General features: G+C 51.4%; 1 protein-coding gene across 1 annotated transcript in view; it reads left to right on the forward strand.

Moving 5' to 3' along the window:
- The window catches only part of VDR (vitamin D receptor), a 54,444-nt gene extending 40,135 nt beyond the window's left edge, over positions 1 to 14,309 (forward strand). Inside the window, exons 5-10 of the mRNA XM_030835286.2 lie at positions 2,063 to 2,247; positions 2,445 to 2,565; positions 5,740 to 5,911; positions 11,438 to 11,589; positions 11,759 to 11,875; positions 13,147 to 14,309. Coding sequence (XP_030691146.1) covers positions 2,063 to 2,247; positions 2,445 to 2,565; positions 5,740 to 5,911; positions 11,438 to 11,589; positions 11,759 to 11,875; positions 13,147 to 13,406 — 1,007 coding nt within the window. The 3' untranslated portion in view covers positions 13,407 to 14,309. The remainder of the gene's footprint in view (positions 1 to 2,062; positions 2,248 to 2,444; positions 2,566 to 5,739; positions 5,912 to 11,437; positions 11,590 to 11,758; positions 11,876 to 13,146) is intronic.
- Positions 14,310 to 16,798: the final 2,489 nt, after the last annotated feature.

The raw sequence follows: 16,798 nt of genomic DNA on the forward strand, positions 1-16,798 counted from the left end.
GGGCTAGCCTTGGTGCAGAAGACACAGGCACTGTAGGATGTGGCCCCCACCCTTAGGTAGCCTGCAGTTCCAGTGAAGGAGACCTTGAACTTCTTAGGCTCTCTCTATAAAGGTATTTACTGGGACCTGTACTAACCGTAAATGTAACAGAGTGAAAAACGATCAGGTGCCAGTGTGTGTGGGAAAAACGGCTCACTGCAGATCGAGGTAATAGGAAAGCCTCTCGTCGTACGAGAGGGCTGTGAACTGGGTGCTGGAGAACCAATAGAGCTTGCATGGCTACTGGGGAGAGAAGACCCAGCTGGACAGGCATCCAGCACAAGGAGAGATGCAGTGGCAGGTCATGTTCACAGGTCAGCAGTCCCAACGTGACTAGAGCAGAAGCTGTGTCCAGTGGCACCGGGAAATGAGGTTGGAAAGTTAGGGAGGAGGGGAATCACGGAGAATCTTGACTTCAGTTGGGGCATGGTAAGCAGGAAGGATCCAGAAAAAGTTTCTGAGCAGGAGAGTGACATCGTAGAATCACAGGGGGTTATCAGAGCCCTGTCGGGGCTGAGAGGCATGCCTGTGGGCACACAGAGCCAGCCCCCCACCCCTCACCCCGGCTCCGCCTGCCCCGCAGGTGAGCAGGAAAGACCCAACACCTAATCTCAGCTTCCCCAGGCTAGGGCCTCACACTCTGCCTTAAAAGGGATGCCCCCTCGCCCACCCTGCTCCATCTCTTGGGGTCTGAGCAGACACCCTCTGTGGGAGGAGGGCTGGCAGCTCTTCGGGCAGGTGAGTCAGTAACCTGGGCGTGGTGTCCACCCCAGTCTTCCTCTTGGTATAGTTTGTTTCAGCTCTGGAAGAAACAGGCCATCTTTCGCAGCAGGCTTCCCTTTCCTGCTGTACCCACTCCCAGCCCGGACCGGCTCTCCCTCCCTGCCCCCGCCAACCTCTCTCGTCTTTCCCCCACCCAAGGGGCCTAGGCCAATAGGCCTTTCTCGAAGCCGGGCACCCACCCACTCTGGGGTTCTGGTTCCTTTTCCTGCTCTTGTGAAACTCTCAGTTCTGTGGGCAGATGCCCTGGTAAGACCAGCACAGAGCAAGCAGCTGCAGGCCGAGGGCCCCAGCGCCCACTCCTGCCGTCAGCGCTCTGCAAGCCCCAGCCGGAGGTCTGTGTGCCGGGCTGCTGTGCTCAGCACCGCTGCTCCCAGCCCCGCCCTCCCGGCAGCTGCCCCAGCACAGCCTGCAGGGGGCAGGGGATCCCCGAGGTGGGATACACTGGCCAGTTGCTGGAGAGAGCTTCCCAGGTTAGAGCTGTGAGCTGCTACGCTTGGGGACTTCCAGAGGACTCGAAAACTTCCCTGGGCAGTCATTCCAAGACCGGATTGGCTGAAGCAGGAGTTGTTTGGGCCCAACCGAAGAGGCAGTCTTTCTACGTTGGTCATAGTAGATCACCAACATGGCAACTTGGATGTGGGGAAGGCCGTGTGACGTCTTCTCAGCACCTCCTAGCCTCTATCGCCGTGACTGTGCACCCTCCCTCCCCACAGCGTCTCCCTCAGGATCAGGAAATACAGGAAGGGGGTAGAAGCTACAAGAACAAACGTTTAGTAAGCGTCTGCTCTGTGGTAGGCCTGCATTCAGGTCTCAAAGCAGTCGGTCCTTTGAGATCGGATCCCCACATACGCATGCCTTATGGAGGAAGGAACAAAACAGGGACTTAGAAGAGATCATATGGTCCAAACTTCTCATTTTAGAAACAAGCAAACAAAAGCCTTGGAGAGCTCAGTCTGTGCAGAGTCAGACACCTTGTTATTGAGATCCCAGGCTCCCTAACAACGCCCAGGCATCCCATCTCCCCAGTCCTCTATCTCCTCCTCTCTCACGCGTCTGCCTTTTCAACATAGAACACGCAATCTTCCATTCGTATTGTGGGCTTGGGGTCCCCGTGGCCGGCCGGCCCGGTGAGCTCCAAGTGTGAGGCACAGCCCCTTCCATCTCGTGCCTTTACCTGGAGGAAGGTTCCTTGGAGGCGCTGCAGGGGAGCCCTCCTGACTCCCCCCTTCCTGCCCCACAGTCATCCTGACTGATGAAGAGGTGCAGCGGAAGCGGGAGATGATCCTCAAGAGGAAGGAAGAGGAGGCCTTGAAGGACAGCCTGCGGCCGAAGCTGTCCGACGAGCAGCAGCGCATCATCGCCATCCTGCTGGACGCCCACCACAAGACCTATGACCCCACCTACGCCGACTTCAGCCAGTTCCGGGTACAGCACGAGCCACCAGCAGAGCCCGGGCTTGGAGGGGGACGGAGGGCCAAGAGGCATCTAGGCACAGAACCTGGGAAGGGATGGAGGCTGGCCTTCTGACACTGGGGAGGACTCCCCCTCCTGTCGGAGATCAGGGCTGGGGTAGGAAGGTGACCTCCAAGTGTGGGCCTCTGACGCTCCACCTTTCCCTCCAGCCTCCGGTTCGAGAGGGTGAGAATGAAGGGAGCCATCCCTCAGGGCCTTGGTTCATACACACGCCCAGCTTCTCTGGAAACTCATCCTCCACCTGCTCAGATCGCTACACCTCCTCTCCAGGTAAGTGGGACTGCACGCCCCCTCCCAGAGAGCCCAGAGCTTCCCCAGCCCACCTGTCCTTGGCCGCAGCTGGAAGGACAGCACTTACATACTGTGTGCCAGGCAACGTCCTCAGAGAAAAACCTTTTTTAGAGAAGAGGCGGGGCTTTCCTGAGGGCCCACGTGGAGGACTCTGAGGAAGGGGCCAAACAGGGGTCTGGTGGGCAGGGTCTGCCTTCAGAGCCTCTGTTCTTTCCTCTAAGCCAGGCTTCGGCCCCTGGCTCCCTCCCTGGGAGTGACCCGATTCCTTTAAATGGTACTTTGACGCGGGCCCTTGGGGGTTTTTTGTTTGTTTCATTTGGGGTTTTGTTTTCTCCAGTTTTATTGAGATATAATTGACATATAGCATTGTATTAGTTTAAGGTATGTAACATAATGATGTGATATATGTATATATTGCAAAATGATTGCCACAGTAAGTTTAGTTAACCTCACATAGTGACAAAGATGTTTTCCCCCCTGTGATAACTTTTAAGATGTACTCTCTTAGCAACTTTCAAATATAACAAACAGTGTTGTTAACTACAGTCACCAGAGCCTGAGTCTTTGGAAGGTGGAATTCAGCATGGAAGGAGAAGATGTGGGTCCCACTACAGCCCGCCTTCCTCTCAAGCCCTGGGGGGCCCCTAAGGCCTTGGAGGACCTGTCTCTTCCAGCTCACCCTTGCTTTCCTCTTATAGTCCTTTCCTACATTTCTCTTCATCTTCCTGCCTCATCCTCCCCCTGCCCTTCCCTTCATCCTTCTACCTCTCACCCAACCCAGCTGCCCTCTGGTTGGGGCCTGTAGAAAGGCAGGGATGGAAAAGCCCCCTCCCCTCTGGGGAACTAGAATCCTCAGATATGGTACTTCCAGACTCATTGATAGATCTGTGCCCAGATCCAGAGGAGGTGGGAGGGCTCCCTGTGTCAACTAGACAGAGATAACAGTGGAGTTGGCCGTGTGTCTACTCACCTGCATGGACCACTGCACAGATAACTGATCCTCTGAGCCCCTCACCTTGTAGTTAACCTTGTAGTAACCCCTCCCCTGTGGTAATTTTCTCTACCCACTTTCCTGCTCTTTTTACTCTATGGTATATTCATTTTTATCAATGAGGGTCAATCTGGGGACTTCCCTGGTGGTCCAGTGGTTAGGACTCGACACTTTCACTGCCGAGGGCACGGGTTCAAGCCCCGGTCGGAAAGCAAAGATCCCACGAGCCTTGCGGCACAGCCGGGAGGAAAAAAAAAAAAAAAAAGAGGGCCAATCTGCATGCTATACATTGGTCTGTACTTCAACTTTTCATAATAATTTAATATTATTTAGAAGTTTTGATTTCTTATCATAGGTTAATTAATTTGAGGTGTTTACCAACCCCCCATGGTATGTTCAGTATAGCATATATTTATTGAAAAATTCAAACTAGTTAACATTTTTAACTTTAAAAAAATTATTATATAAAAGTAATATGTGTTCATTGTAGACATTCAGAAAATATAAACTAAATTATGTATATTATATATATTATATATAATCTTTAATCCTACCACCCAAAGATAATGTATCTTTTCCCAATTTTTTTTATATATATTATTTTTATATATATATTTTTATTTTATTTATTTATATATATAAATATATATTATTAAATATATAATATATATATTTTTATATATAAATATATATAAATATATTTAAAAATATACAAAATATATATAAAAATATGTATATATAAATATATAAAAATATATATAAATATATAAAATATATATTATATATATTTTTATTATATATATTATATATATTATATATAATATATAATATATATAATATATATAATATATAACATATATATTATATATATTATATATATTATATATTATATATTATATGTAAATATATAAATATATATAAAATATATATATAATATATTTATATTAAATATAAAATATATAATATATATATTATATATATGTAAAAATATATGTTTTTATTTTATTTATTTTATATTTTTTTATTTTATTTATTTATATATATATTATTATATATAATCTTTAATCCTACCACCCAAAGATAATGTATCTTTTCCCAATTTTTTTTAACACATATATATGTTCAGAAATGGAATTGTGCTATACGCAGTCTGGTAACTTGCTTCTTTCTCTTGATAGTATATTGTCATATCTTCATACCATTCAGTACACACCTAGAATATAATTTTTAAAGGCTGCATAGTATTCTGGGGTGTAATGTACATAACATATCCAAACCCCCATCACTGGATATCTAGATTTTTTTTCCCAGCTCTTCATTAAGATAACAGTATGCTTGTGGCTAAATATTTGCACTTATTCTGAATTTTTCCTTATGTTGAATTCATGGAAGTAGGATTACTGTTCATAGAGTGTACATAATTGTAGGCTTTTGGCCATCACGGTCAGATAGCTTTCTAGATTAGTTGCACAAATGTATGCCTCCTTTATACCCCAGAGCTGCACAAGGATTGCCTAATTCCCTGCATCTTTACAAACACTGGCGTCAACATATAAACGTACTTGCTTCTAGTTTAGAGGTGAAAGGTAGATGTTCTTCTTGGCCATTCTTTGATCACTAGTGAGGTTGAACATTGTTTTCCACAAGTTTATTGGTTCCAAATACATCTTTTTTTTTTTTTTTTTTGCGATACGCGGGCCTCTCACTGCTGTGGCCTCTCCCGTTGCGGAGCACAGGCTCTGGACGCGCAGGCTCAGTAGCCATGGCTCACGGGCCCAGCCGCTCCGCGGCATGTGAGATCTTCCCAGACCGGGGCACGAACCCGTGTCCCCTGCATCGGCAGGCGGACTCTCAACCACTTCGCCACCAGGGAAGCCCCCAAATGCATCTTTGATTTGAGATCATTAGGAACAACATGTAAACTCACATCTTAAAGAAGGTCTCTTATCTCAGAGTGTCTCTGATATTTGATTTTCCTGCCCCACTCTGCTGAAGGAAGACACAGAGAACCCTAGGGGGAAGCCTGGGCTGAAGTGACCTTGGAGAGAGATGGTGACTGTGGGATTCCCAGCTGGCCCTGCTGCCAGGGTGTAGGAGGGCCTCGCGGGGCCTTGCAGAAGCCTGGCTCAAGTACTTCCTTCTCTTCCCTCATCCTTCCCCAGATACGATGGAGCCAACCGGCTTCTCCAACCTGGATCTGAGCGAAGAAGACTCTGATGACTCTTCTGTGACCCTGGACCTGTCCCAGCTCTCCATGCTGCCGCACCTGGCTGACCTGGTCAGTTACAGTATCCAGAAGGTCATTGGCTTTGCCAAGATGATCCCAGGGTTCAGGTAAGGAGCTTCTGGGACATCCAGGGAACAGAGTCAGAATCCTAGACTGAGCCTGAAGAAGGCTTGGAAATTACCAATCTACTGCTTCCCAAGATACAGCCTCAGGCCCTACCCCAGACCTCCTGAGTCAGAATCTCTGGGCAAGGCCCAGGAATCTGTATTTAAGAAGTGCAGCCCATCCATCATTACTCGGCAGGCCAGCACTGGAGAGCCATCCATCCCTTATACTTTCTATGTGATGGAACAGGAACCCAGTGAGGTCCAATGGCCAACACCAGGATTTCTAGTGTTGGAGCCCACGTGTCAGAGCCGGGTTAAGAACTCTTAGTTCACTGCTGTGTCCACTCCAGCTGCCTTGGATCTATTCCTCATATTATCCTTTTCAATTAAACCTACAGTGATCCTGCACACCCAATTCTGAAACCAGGATGAAGTGATAGAGAGGAAAAAGGGTTGGGCTAGTGATGTAATTTAGGAATCCTAGAGGGAGACGCACTCGTACATATAACCTGGGCATCTTTCACCCAATTTACCCTTCACTCAAGGCTGTTTCCTAATCACACTGAGATCTTTTTTGCCAAAGTAGGTAAGTATAAGGAGCTCTACTGGAGTAAAGACCCTCCCTTATGGATTCATTCATACAAATTTCATTCATTCATTCAAATGTTCTATTGTTTTGGTAATAATGCTATCTATAATACTTATATTTAAATGGTCATACAGTGTTAACTATTCTTAAAAGTACATAAAAGTTGATGCTTTTACTAGATATGTTGGGAGGCAGCTGTATCTATATTTGTGTATATCAATAGCTTCATTCTTTCTAAAAGTTCATTTGGAACACTGTCACCAAAGAGATATACATTGTGGTCAAGAAATAAGTGAATAAACTTCCCTGGCAGTCCAGTGGTTAAGGGTCCACCTTCCACTGCAGGCGGAATCCCTGGCGGGGGAACTAAGATCCCGCGTGCCATGTGGCGTGACCAAAAAAAAAAAAAAAGAAAGAAATTAATTAATATCGAGCAATACTCTCATCATTTCAAGTAGTAGCAATAGTTGCAGCTCTAGCAGAAGGGGTAGAATGCTTCCTCAATACTGATGCTTGGATTCAGCGCTAGAATACTGGGAGATGGAAAATGACTAGACGTTGGCCAGCTCTGGATGGAAGCTAACACGAGGTGCCGTTTATGGTTTGGTGAATCTCTGGTGCGTAGGGAAGCCATCAGCTACTGTCTAAATTGCTGCATTGCCAGCTAAGTGATGGTAATTCACACAGCTAAACCCAGCGCATCCCAGTTTGTTTCTGTCCTGAGACAACCTGCTCTGTGTTATTTTATGCCTCACACCAATTCAAATAGCAGGGATTCACCAATGTTCTTTCCTGGAATTAATGTGAAAATGATAAAGGAGAGAAACCATCAAATGGTATTGAGACACTCTTACTGTATCGCACGTTTTGGTTACATCAAAAAGAATAAAGGCCACTCTGCAGGCAGAACGGGTGTCACCTGTGAGGTCAGCATCGCACTGGGCCTGGGATTCACCCTCCAGAGTCTTTCCTTGGAACTGATGGCAACATTGCGCTTAGTACAAGTTCCAGCTCCCTCCCCCACTCTTCTCTTTACTGTTTGCAAACTGCACGTGTTCCCAAAGTCTTGTTTTGTGCAAACAGTTAGAGAAAAAACACTTCAAGGTGTTGATGGATACACTGTGGCGGGTGGCTCTCGTCCTAATCCCAGGAGGAGCAGCCCTCACCTACGCAGTCCCCAAACCTTGCCCAGTGGGGAGCTGGACCAGAGGGCACCCGAAGCCCTGTCCAGATGCTAAGGTTTGGTGGCTAGGATTGCCCACGTGGGAAAACTGTCCTAAAAGGAAAGTGACCCATTTAACCGGATTACCCCAACACAGCCCCCTCCACTAAGTGACCTGAGCCCCAGTTCTTCTCTTGGCCCCCATCCCTTCCCTTCGCCACATATACCCTCGCACAAAATAACACCACCTGCCCCTCAATTCCTCTCCCCAAGGATGAGCTGAAGTCTACTCCCTCCCTTCCCTTTCAAGCCTCATCCTTCAGAGTTCCCTGGTCTAGCCCTGCAGTCCTGGCCGAAGTGAGGTATATGTGAGCAGGTATTGGAGCCGCCCAGCTATGGAGGCAAAATCCATTAAATCGATCCTAAACACGCTTGGGTTAACTTTTCTGGCTTCAGCATGTCTTGAGAAGACCCAAAGTGGGATGTTTTCCAACAAAAATGGAGCAGGTTTCAGCAAGAGCTCTGTGGGGACTTTTAGGTGGATGCCCCCTGGGAATGGGTGGAGCTGATGCTGCACCTGACGGGGGCCAGAGCCCAGGCTTCCACAGGACCCAGGCGGGGGCAGCCCAACAGTTCTCTGGTTCTGCCGGTTCCTGCACTTAGAGGTTCTGTTTTTCCAAGAAGTGAAAGAACAGTGGCTGCGTCCCTGGTGGCTTTGATCTTGCTGCCTGGAGGCGGGGGTGGAGGGTGTGGGGAGGGCAGGATGAGACGTCTGTGTGGGTGAGTGGAGGGGAGAGTACAGGACAAGATTCCAGTGTGGGCGGGACTGGATGGACTGTGCTGGGTGTGGACTGCCCTGTGGTGTGGCCTTGGCCCTGCCCCTGGCTCCCACCTCTTCTCCCTCAGCCTCTCGGTCTGCACCCCACAAATCCCCCTCCTTCAGCCCTGCGAAAGAAATGCATGGAGGAAGTGGCGTCAGGAGCAGAGACTCCACGGCCAGGCGCCGTCTTGGATCCGAAAACCAAGGACCACAGGTTTCACTGCCCAGAGGGGCGCATGAGGGACCAGGCCCCAGCCCCAGAGGGCTAAACGCCTTCAACCTCACTGCCATTTCCATCCCCAGGGGCTCCTTCCTGGGTCACAGGCCTGGGGTCATAGTGCTTCCCTCCTCCTATGCCCTTTCCTCTATATTCACTTATTCATCTGTCCAACAATCAGCTTGCTTATTACATAAACTGTGAGGGATAAAAGGTGACTAGGACACAGTCCCTGGCCTCCAGAGGTACAGCGTCTGATGGAAGAGATAGACATATGAATAGTCACAGTGAAGAGATAAGGGCACCAAGAGGTACCGAGAGAAGGCAGATGGGGAGAGGCTGGACCCTGCCTAGGGGGGTGGGGAAGACGAGACATCCCCAGAGCACCTCACAGGTGCCCAGAAGTGGTCACAGGTGTGGAAACTGATCAGTGTGTAAATATTACTCAGGTCCAGGGAGGAGGCCCAGAGCCGGAGCTGGTGCCCATCACAGCAGGAACGAGGTCTCTTACTGAGTTCCCCTTTATCTCCACCGCTACCGCCACCCACTACCATTTCCAGTTCTGGCTGTGAGCTGCACTTAGAAAGTTCCTGTATTTCCAGGCTGTGGGTGGTAATTTGAGGTCATTCTAGGTTTGCTTTCATGGAAGTAGTGTGTCTGGATCACAGCAGGCAGTGATCCCGCTGAAATCTCTCTAGCCAGGCACCCATGGGATGTTTGTTCACTTCTGGCCATCCATTTTGAGTGGGCCATTGAACCAAAGGTTATATACAAAGATGTTCCTCATGGAATTCCTTATAACAGCAAAACTTAGAAGCAACCAAAGTGCCCAAAAATAGGTGGGTGGGAGACTGTATTTTCCAAAGATTTGATAATGAACTTGTTTTACTCGTATAATCAATTAAAACCCAAATGAGGGTGGTGTTAGTTTTTATTCTTTCAGTGTGGATTGAGCACCCAGAAAAAGGTGACAGATTGATGAGACATCTAGATGCCATGGCATCAGGGCTGTTTATTCCAGAGAAAAGGCAAGGAGGGACATGTGGCTTTCCTTAAATGGTTAAAGGGATGTCCCACGGCTAATGGAGAAGTCTGGTTCTGTGTTCCTTGAGAGGACAGAACTACAAGCAATGGATGAGTGTGTGATCACGTGGCTTAGAGCCCAATAGAAGAGGCTATTAACCCAAAAACCAAGCACCTCATGGCTGTATCCAGAGGCCAGAAGCTCCCTGGCACTGGGGGAGTCCTGCAGAGGCTGTGTGAGAGCCGTCTATCAGAAACGCTGAGGAAGGAATTGGACCACATAGCCTCTAAGTGGGGCCTTCCAACCCTAGCACTTTGTGATTTTCCTTCAGTGCAGGCCCTTTGGCGGTCATCTAATCATGCAAGCCCTTTTACGCCTCCTCATACATCACCTGTTGATACAGGACTCTCATCAGTTAATATCCGTTTCCCACCTTTTTACTTTCCAAAGTGCAGCCACAGGGGATGACAGCCCATCGACAGGATATCCAGGAGGAAATCCACAGAAAGAGAAAGGGAGGAAAAAGAGGAAGCAATTTGATCTGTGGGTCCTGCCTTTTCCTTGTCATTGTTCAGACAAGCCCAGCTCGTGACTCGGAACAGTGGAACTATTCATGAGCCTCTTTACTCATCAACACATAGCTGTTGACCCTCTCCTCATGCTCAGGGCTCAATGAACGGTGTGAGGGCAGCACTAAAGTCATTAAGAGCTGGTGCTGGCCCTCAGGTAGCTTACGATGAAGAGCCAGAGACAAGTATCTAAAGGACGGAAGCAAAGAAGGGGAAAGGGCAAACTAGGATTACAGGCAACGTGCAGCAGGTCGGAAAGGAATGGCTCTAATTCTGTGAAGAGAATCGAAGGGTGGAGGGATCCAGTGGAGACCTCACTGGATTCAGGACCAGAAAGGTGGGGTGGAGCAGAAGATGGGCGCTCTAAGCTGGAGCTGTCCCATGTTCAAAGGCATGGTGGCATGAGAATGCCTAGCATCTGAATGTGGAGTAGTCCGATGGAGGGTTGGTGGAGTCTGTGATGGGAACGGGGGCTGGAAAGACAGGTTGGAGCCAAGTTACGGCGTATGGGCTTGATCCTGGGGCATTTGATAGTCAGTGGGGATTTCTGAGTGCAGGAGTGACACGTCCCTGTAGCAGTAGTAAGAAAGGTGAACGAGAGACTTGACTCCAGGAGTCCAGTAAGAGGCAACTGAAAAAGATGCTGGAGCTCTGAATCAGAGCAGCCCAGTGGGAGTGGGAGTCCAGAGATGTCCTGGAGACAGAGTTGACTTCACTACGGGAAGGACCGAAGGGCAGGAAGAGGGAGAGGGAAAGAAAGCATGGGAGCCACTGGGGATGGCTCTGGCCATGCTTTTGCAGACGACCATATTCATGCCATAGCCCTGGGAGCCTCTTCAGGCTCTATCTTCCTAACCCTAGAAGAGCCATGGCTGCTCCGACCTTGGAGACCCTGGAAAGTCGCTGGGTTTTCCGTGTCTTAGTAGCTGAGCTACATCAGTTGGCGTTTGGTCACAGCTTTGAGTTGTTCTCAAGTCGTTCTCCCTCAAGAAACAGCCTCGTTCTTTCCAACCAGGCTGCAAGCTCCTCAAGGGAGGACCCAGGGCACATGCTGGTCACCTGGCAGGTGTATACCTGTCAAAGCACTGCACTGGTTCGCATGAACCAGTAACCTGACCTCCCCCCCGCCGCCCCCTCCCTGGCAGAGACCTCAACCCTGAGGACCAGATCGTGCTGCTGAAGTCGAGTGCCATTGAGGTCATCATGCTACGTTCCAACCAGTCCTTCACCATGGACGACATGTCCTGGACCTGCGGCAGCCCGGACTACAAGTACCAAGTCAGCGATGTAACCAAAGGTGCGTCTGGGCTCTGCCTCCTCCTGCCCCGGCTCCACCCCTCCCGGGGTCATGGGCCCCACCAGGCACATCAGAGGGAGTGCGGCAGCACCAGGGAGAGAAGGGTGAGGGTCAGGCCGGAGGCGGGGTGGGGTGGGTGCCCACAGCAGCTGGCCGTTCTCTCTCATAGCCGGACACAGCCTGGAACTGATCGAGCCCCTCATCAAGTTCCAGGTGGGGCTGAAGAAGCTGAACTTGCACGAGGAGGAACACGTGCTGCTCATGGCCATCTGCATTGTCTCCCCAGGTACCTAGCAGTGTGGGGAGCAAGAAGGAGGAAGTCCTGCTGGGGGCCAGCAGGGAGGATTGGAGGGAGAAGTGAGCACAAGGAGAGACCAACAAGGAACCACCCACTTTGCTGGGTCCGCCTGGTCGGTGTGCTGTGTGTCTGTTGACGGTTCCCTCACTACCCTTGGCCTTGCCCTTGCAAGACCATTGGTGATTCATGGGTGGAATTCTGAGGAACCAAATAGATGGGGCATCTCAGGCCACAGACAGTATTCAAGCTCTGCTCTTGTGTGAACTGGACTGACCTCTGCTGACACTTGAGGTCCCCTGGGGATGGGGCACAAAAGCCTGGGGCCTGATAGGAGGTTCTGCTGGCCCGACAGACAGTTTAGCTGCCTGATTTTGGAGGCAGGGTGCTGTGATCCTTGAGCTCTTCTGCCTGTTTGGGGTGGGAAGAGGGAGAGAAGCGAGGAGGGAGGTCTTGTGGTTCTGGGGATGCTGGATTCCTGATGAGGCCTCCACTGGGACTGTGTTCAGAGACCAAGCCAGTGGCCTTTCTCCAGGGATGCTTTCCTGGGCTGGGGGCCCAAGGAAAGGACATGGGCGCCCCTCCTCCTGGCCAGTGAGCATTCACTCATTCATTCGTTCATTCATTCACTCAGCAATGATTTACTGGGCTTCGGGCAGGAACCAGGCACTATGCTGGGCATAGGGACTCAGCGGCAACCAGGACACAGACTCCTCTCCCAGGAAGTGTAGAAAGAGACATGAAACAAATACTTTATTTTAAAAATAAAGAAGTACACGATACATGATGCTACAGAGGGTATAGCAGAAAGTGGGAACCTGATGTCGTCTGGGGCATGGAGGCACGGGGTCATCAGGGATCGCCTTCTTGAGGAACGTCCTTTAAGCTGTTACCTGAAGGGTCAGCAGAGTCAGGCAAAGGTAAGGGAGCTGAGTTCTGGGCAGAAGGAAGACAAATGTGAAGGCTGGAGTGCAGAGAGCATGGCTCATCGGGGTCCTGATGAAAGATGGAGCACAGAGACAGAAGGAGAGAGAATAGGTGGGGACAGGCCCAGATGGCCCGCAGACGGACCTGAGACTTGATCCTAAATGCCACGGGAAGTGGCCGAGGGCCTGGGGAGGACTGTGGTGTCACAGGTCAGCAGCCGTCCAGGAGTGACCTGGGAGGATGCTGAGGCTGGGGGTCTGTCTGTGTGGGCGGGGGGAGGCCGAACGGTGAGGCAGCTGTGGCTCAGAGCTCCTCGCCCGCCCGTCTGCCCACAGACCGTCCCGGGGTGCAGGACGCTGCGCTGGTCGAGGCCATCCAGGACCGCCTGTCCAACACGCTGCAGACCTACATCCGCTGCTGCCACCCACCCCCAGGCAGCCACCTGCTCTACGCCAAGATGATCCAGAAGCTAGCGGACCTGCGTAGCCTGAACGAGGAACACTCCAAGCAGTATCGCTGCCTCTCCTTCCAGCCCGAGTGCAGCATGAAGCTCACGCCCCTCGTGCTCGAGGTGTTTGGCAGCGAGATCTCCTGAGGAGGGCAGCCTGCCCTGGCGCCTGGGCGGGGCTGCCTCTCTGGGGCCGGAGGCTGCCCAGCTCTCCCCACTCCTGGAGTTCAGCCCCTCCTCTCCCACATCCCCTCCCTGCCCAGCCCGTCCTCCCTGCTGCCCAACCTGACACCAGGTCCCCCTTACCTGCAGGCCACGGGCTGCCCCCAGTGCCTCGAGACCTCAGTCATGAGAAATTGCTCTTTATTTGACAAAGAATCTTGAATGGGGGCAGAGGGCAGAGGCTGAAGGTGGGCCCGTGCCAGGGGATACCCCCTCCCACACTACAGAAGTGGCGGCTGGCTGGTGCCGAGGGGACAGGCAGACGGGAGAGACGCAGCCATTCCTCAGGGACAGAGATACCCTCACCTCTACCCAGCTCCAGGCCCACACGCCCAGAGCCTGGTGGGATCACCCTTCCTTCGCCCCACCCACGATAAACACTGACCCGTGACCCACACCTCATCCTGCTGCCACTCTGTCCTGGGCAGTGTGCCGCGTTGGGGCCTTCTCCCTCTGCCTTCCTACCCTGGCCTGCCCAGGACACTCACTGCCAAGGAAGACCAAAACCAAGGTGACTAAAGTCACAGCCTCCCCTCATCCACCTCTGCTGGCCAAAGGACATTTGCCTAACCCTACGGTGCCCACCTTCTTCCCAACGCCGTGGTAACATTCTCCTCCGGAAGTAGCTGTGGTAAGATGGGCTTTCTCCCCATGGCGGGGGCCACTGGCCCAGAACCCGTGTGCTGAGAGGCCAAGGAGGGAAGAGAGCAGGGCCCAGGCAGTGAGGGGACAGGCAAACCCAGCCTGAACGTAAGAGTAGTCGATGGAGGCCACACCCGTCCTGCCGCCAAGCCCACAACTCCTCAGCCTGGAGCTGAGGGGTTGGCCGAGGCGGGGGCTCTCCCTCCATCAATCCACATGGCAGGACTGAATGGCCCCAGGCTTCAGAGAATCGTGGGCACCATCCTCATCCTCACCCTGCCAGTGCCTTACATCCCGCCCCCCCCCCCCCCCAGAGAGAGAACCGGCCGCAGGCTCCAGGGCCCTCGCGCAGCGGCCGAGGGCGCTGAAGGGGCCTGATCCTGGGATGGCCAAGCGTGGTGACCCAGAGGCCATCCCACTGTCTGAGCCCCCCAGCAGCCTGGAGAAGCAGGTGCTGCTCTGCTTACCAGCGGGGCCTCATCTTTCCCACCTGGCAGGGTGGGATGGGGGAGAGGAATTTCCAGACCCCCAAAAGCCCAAGCCCTCCCTGCCCACCTAGTTCTGCTTCTAACACTGCTGTCCCCCGAAGGCAGTGCTTCAGCACCCCGGGTGGGGGGACAGCGGGTTGGCCTGGTGGCTGGTCAGTGAGAGCACTGGGGGGGAGTCGGGCGGGGTACTTCCTTATTCCCACTCCCCACCCTGACGTCAAAAGGGACCTGTGAGGCAGGGCGGGGTAGGGCCACCGAACCTCAAACTCCCCGTATGCAGAGCAGCTCAGCAGGTGGGCACTCACAGCCCGTGTACCCGGTTGGGCTTCTCTGGGGCATGGGTGACAGGCATGCCAGAGCAGAGCAGAGAGGGCTCCTCCAGGATCGACAGAGGGTCCTTCAGATCATACTCAAGTTTGGGGAGTTCAGCCGCGCTTGCTTTCTCAGCCAGGAGGAGGTGGTGTCAGCAGGATGCCCCTCTGCCTGCGTCCGCTGTTCCCTGAAGACCCCGGCAGCAAACCAGCTTACCTCCACGACAGCCGCCAGTGTCTGCTGGCCAGTGTTTCTTCATCTGACAGCCACCGTCCCTACTGCGGAACCGTCCTTAGACTCAGTGTGATGTCTGTTAGATGGGGGTGTCTTCAGACTCCATTTGGTACCACATTCTAATATAGCGGGTAGTAGGCGCCACTGATGAAGCGGTATTTATGGGTGATGACCTACGTTGTGAAAATTCTACACGTTAATTACTGTTGTTGTTATTTTACAAATTAGGGAGAGACCCCTGGGATTTGATTTTAGCTGCAGAACACATTGGTCCAGTTGTCAAGTCAGTGGTAGAAAGGGCTTGAAAATCTCTGACCCAGTTCAATCCCCTTGTTAAAGAAAACTGACGCTGAGAAGGTGTGACTCACCCAAGCTCGTGTAACTAGTTCAAAGCAGCCCCAGGACTGGACCCGGACTTTGGACTTAGGGTCCAGTGCTGTTTTCACTACATCATGCTTGAGCTCAGACTCCATGTCCCACGCCCCTTGTGGCTGACCTCATCCCTGGGGGAAGCTCTGGGTTTTAGACAGAGCATGTCCAGATCCCAGATCCCTGCCTTGCTTCCCTGGGTTGTCACCCCACTGACCCATCAGGAGGAGGAGAAGGGACACCTCAGCCTGTGTCTCAATGTGAATCACACCCCAGCCCCAGTGTGGCCTTGGCCGGAGGGGGTCTCTGCCGCAGCTCGGCGTAATGCTGTTGCCTTATCAATAAAGTGCATCTGTCTTTGTACTGTCTTCACCCTCCCGGCGCTCCCCTGGACCTGCCTTCCCCAGGGAACATGACAGGATCCACTGAGAACGCCAGTTCCTCAGCCCTGGGGCCCGTGACAGCTCAGTCTAGTCCCAGAGGGAAGTCCAGCAGCTGGGAAGATGAGAAGAAGTGAGGCTCCCTGGGGCTGAGTTGGGAGACAATGTTATCATCTTTTCTGTTTTAGAATGAGAGAATGTGAAGGTAGACATTCATACATCTCAACCTTTTTAACCTATATTATTGGAAAGCTAGGAAAGTCTGCACCAAAAATGCCCAATAAACAAGATTCTGGGAGATAGGAAAACCCTTCTCTGGCCGACTGGAAAAAGTGGGAGAATCTGAAGGAGGCCAACAGGGAAGCTTGGAACGTACAATAGGTCTGGTTAAATCTGGGAATAAAGCAGCAAAGAAAGCTTTGAAGAGGGCCTCCTGCGTGATTTCCAAAGAGAAAAAAAAGTTTGCCGGAAATTTGTCAAATAAACCAATGAAGAAAGCTCTGCTATGGTAATAAAGATGGTGCATACTTACACAGCACTTACCTGGTGGCAAGTACTGCTGTAAATAAATGCTTTATGCAAACCAGCTTGCTTTATCCTTACAAGGACCCTAGGGAAGATGGACGACTGTTACTCTCATTTCGCAGAGGGGATAATTTGCCCAAAGCCACCGTGGTGGCAAGTGAGAGATAGGGTTTGAACCCTTGGCGGCAGGCTCCAGAAGCCATTAATTACCTACTACACTGTACTGCTTCGTATTGAGCTGAATGGGCTGACAAATGACAGCTAGTCATGCCAGCTCTCTATTCAAGTGGATGTAAGGGAGATTCCCATTCCTAAAGTAGGCCTTGGGATAGAGAAATTGGAGCTGCTGGATCCAACAGGGCTGTAT

This window comes from Globicephala melas, chromosome 10 (genome assembly GCF_963455315.2).
Source record: "Globicephala melas chromosome 10, mGloMel1.2, whole genome shotgun sequence".
In the NCBI taxonomy this organism is placed as follows: Eukaryota; Metazoa; Chordata; class Mammalia; order Artiodactyla; family Delphinidae; genus Globicephala; species Globicephala melas.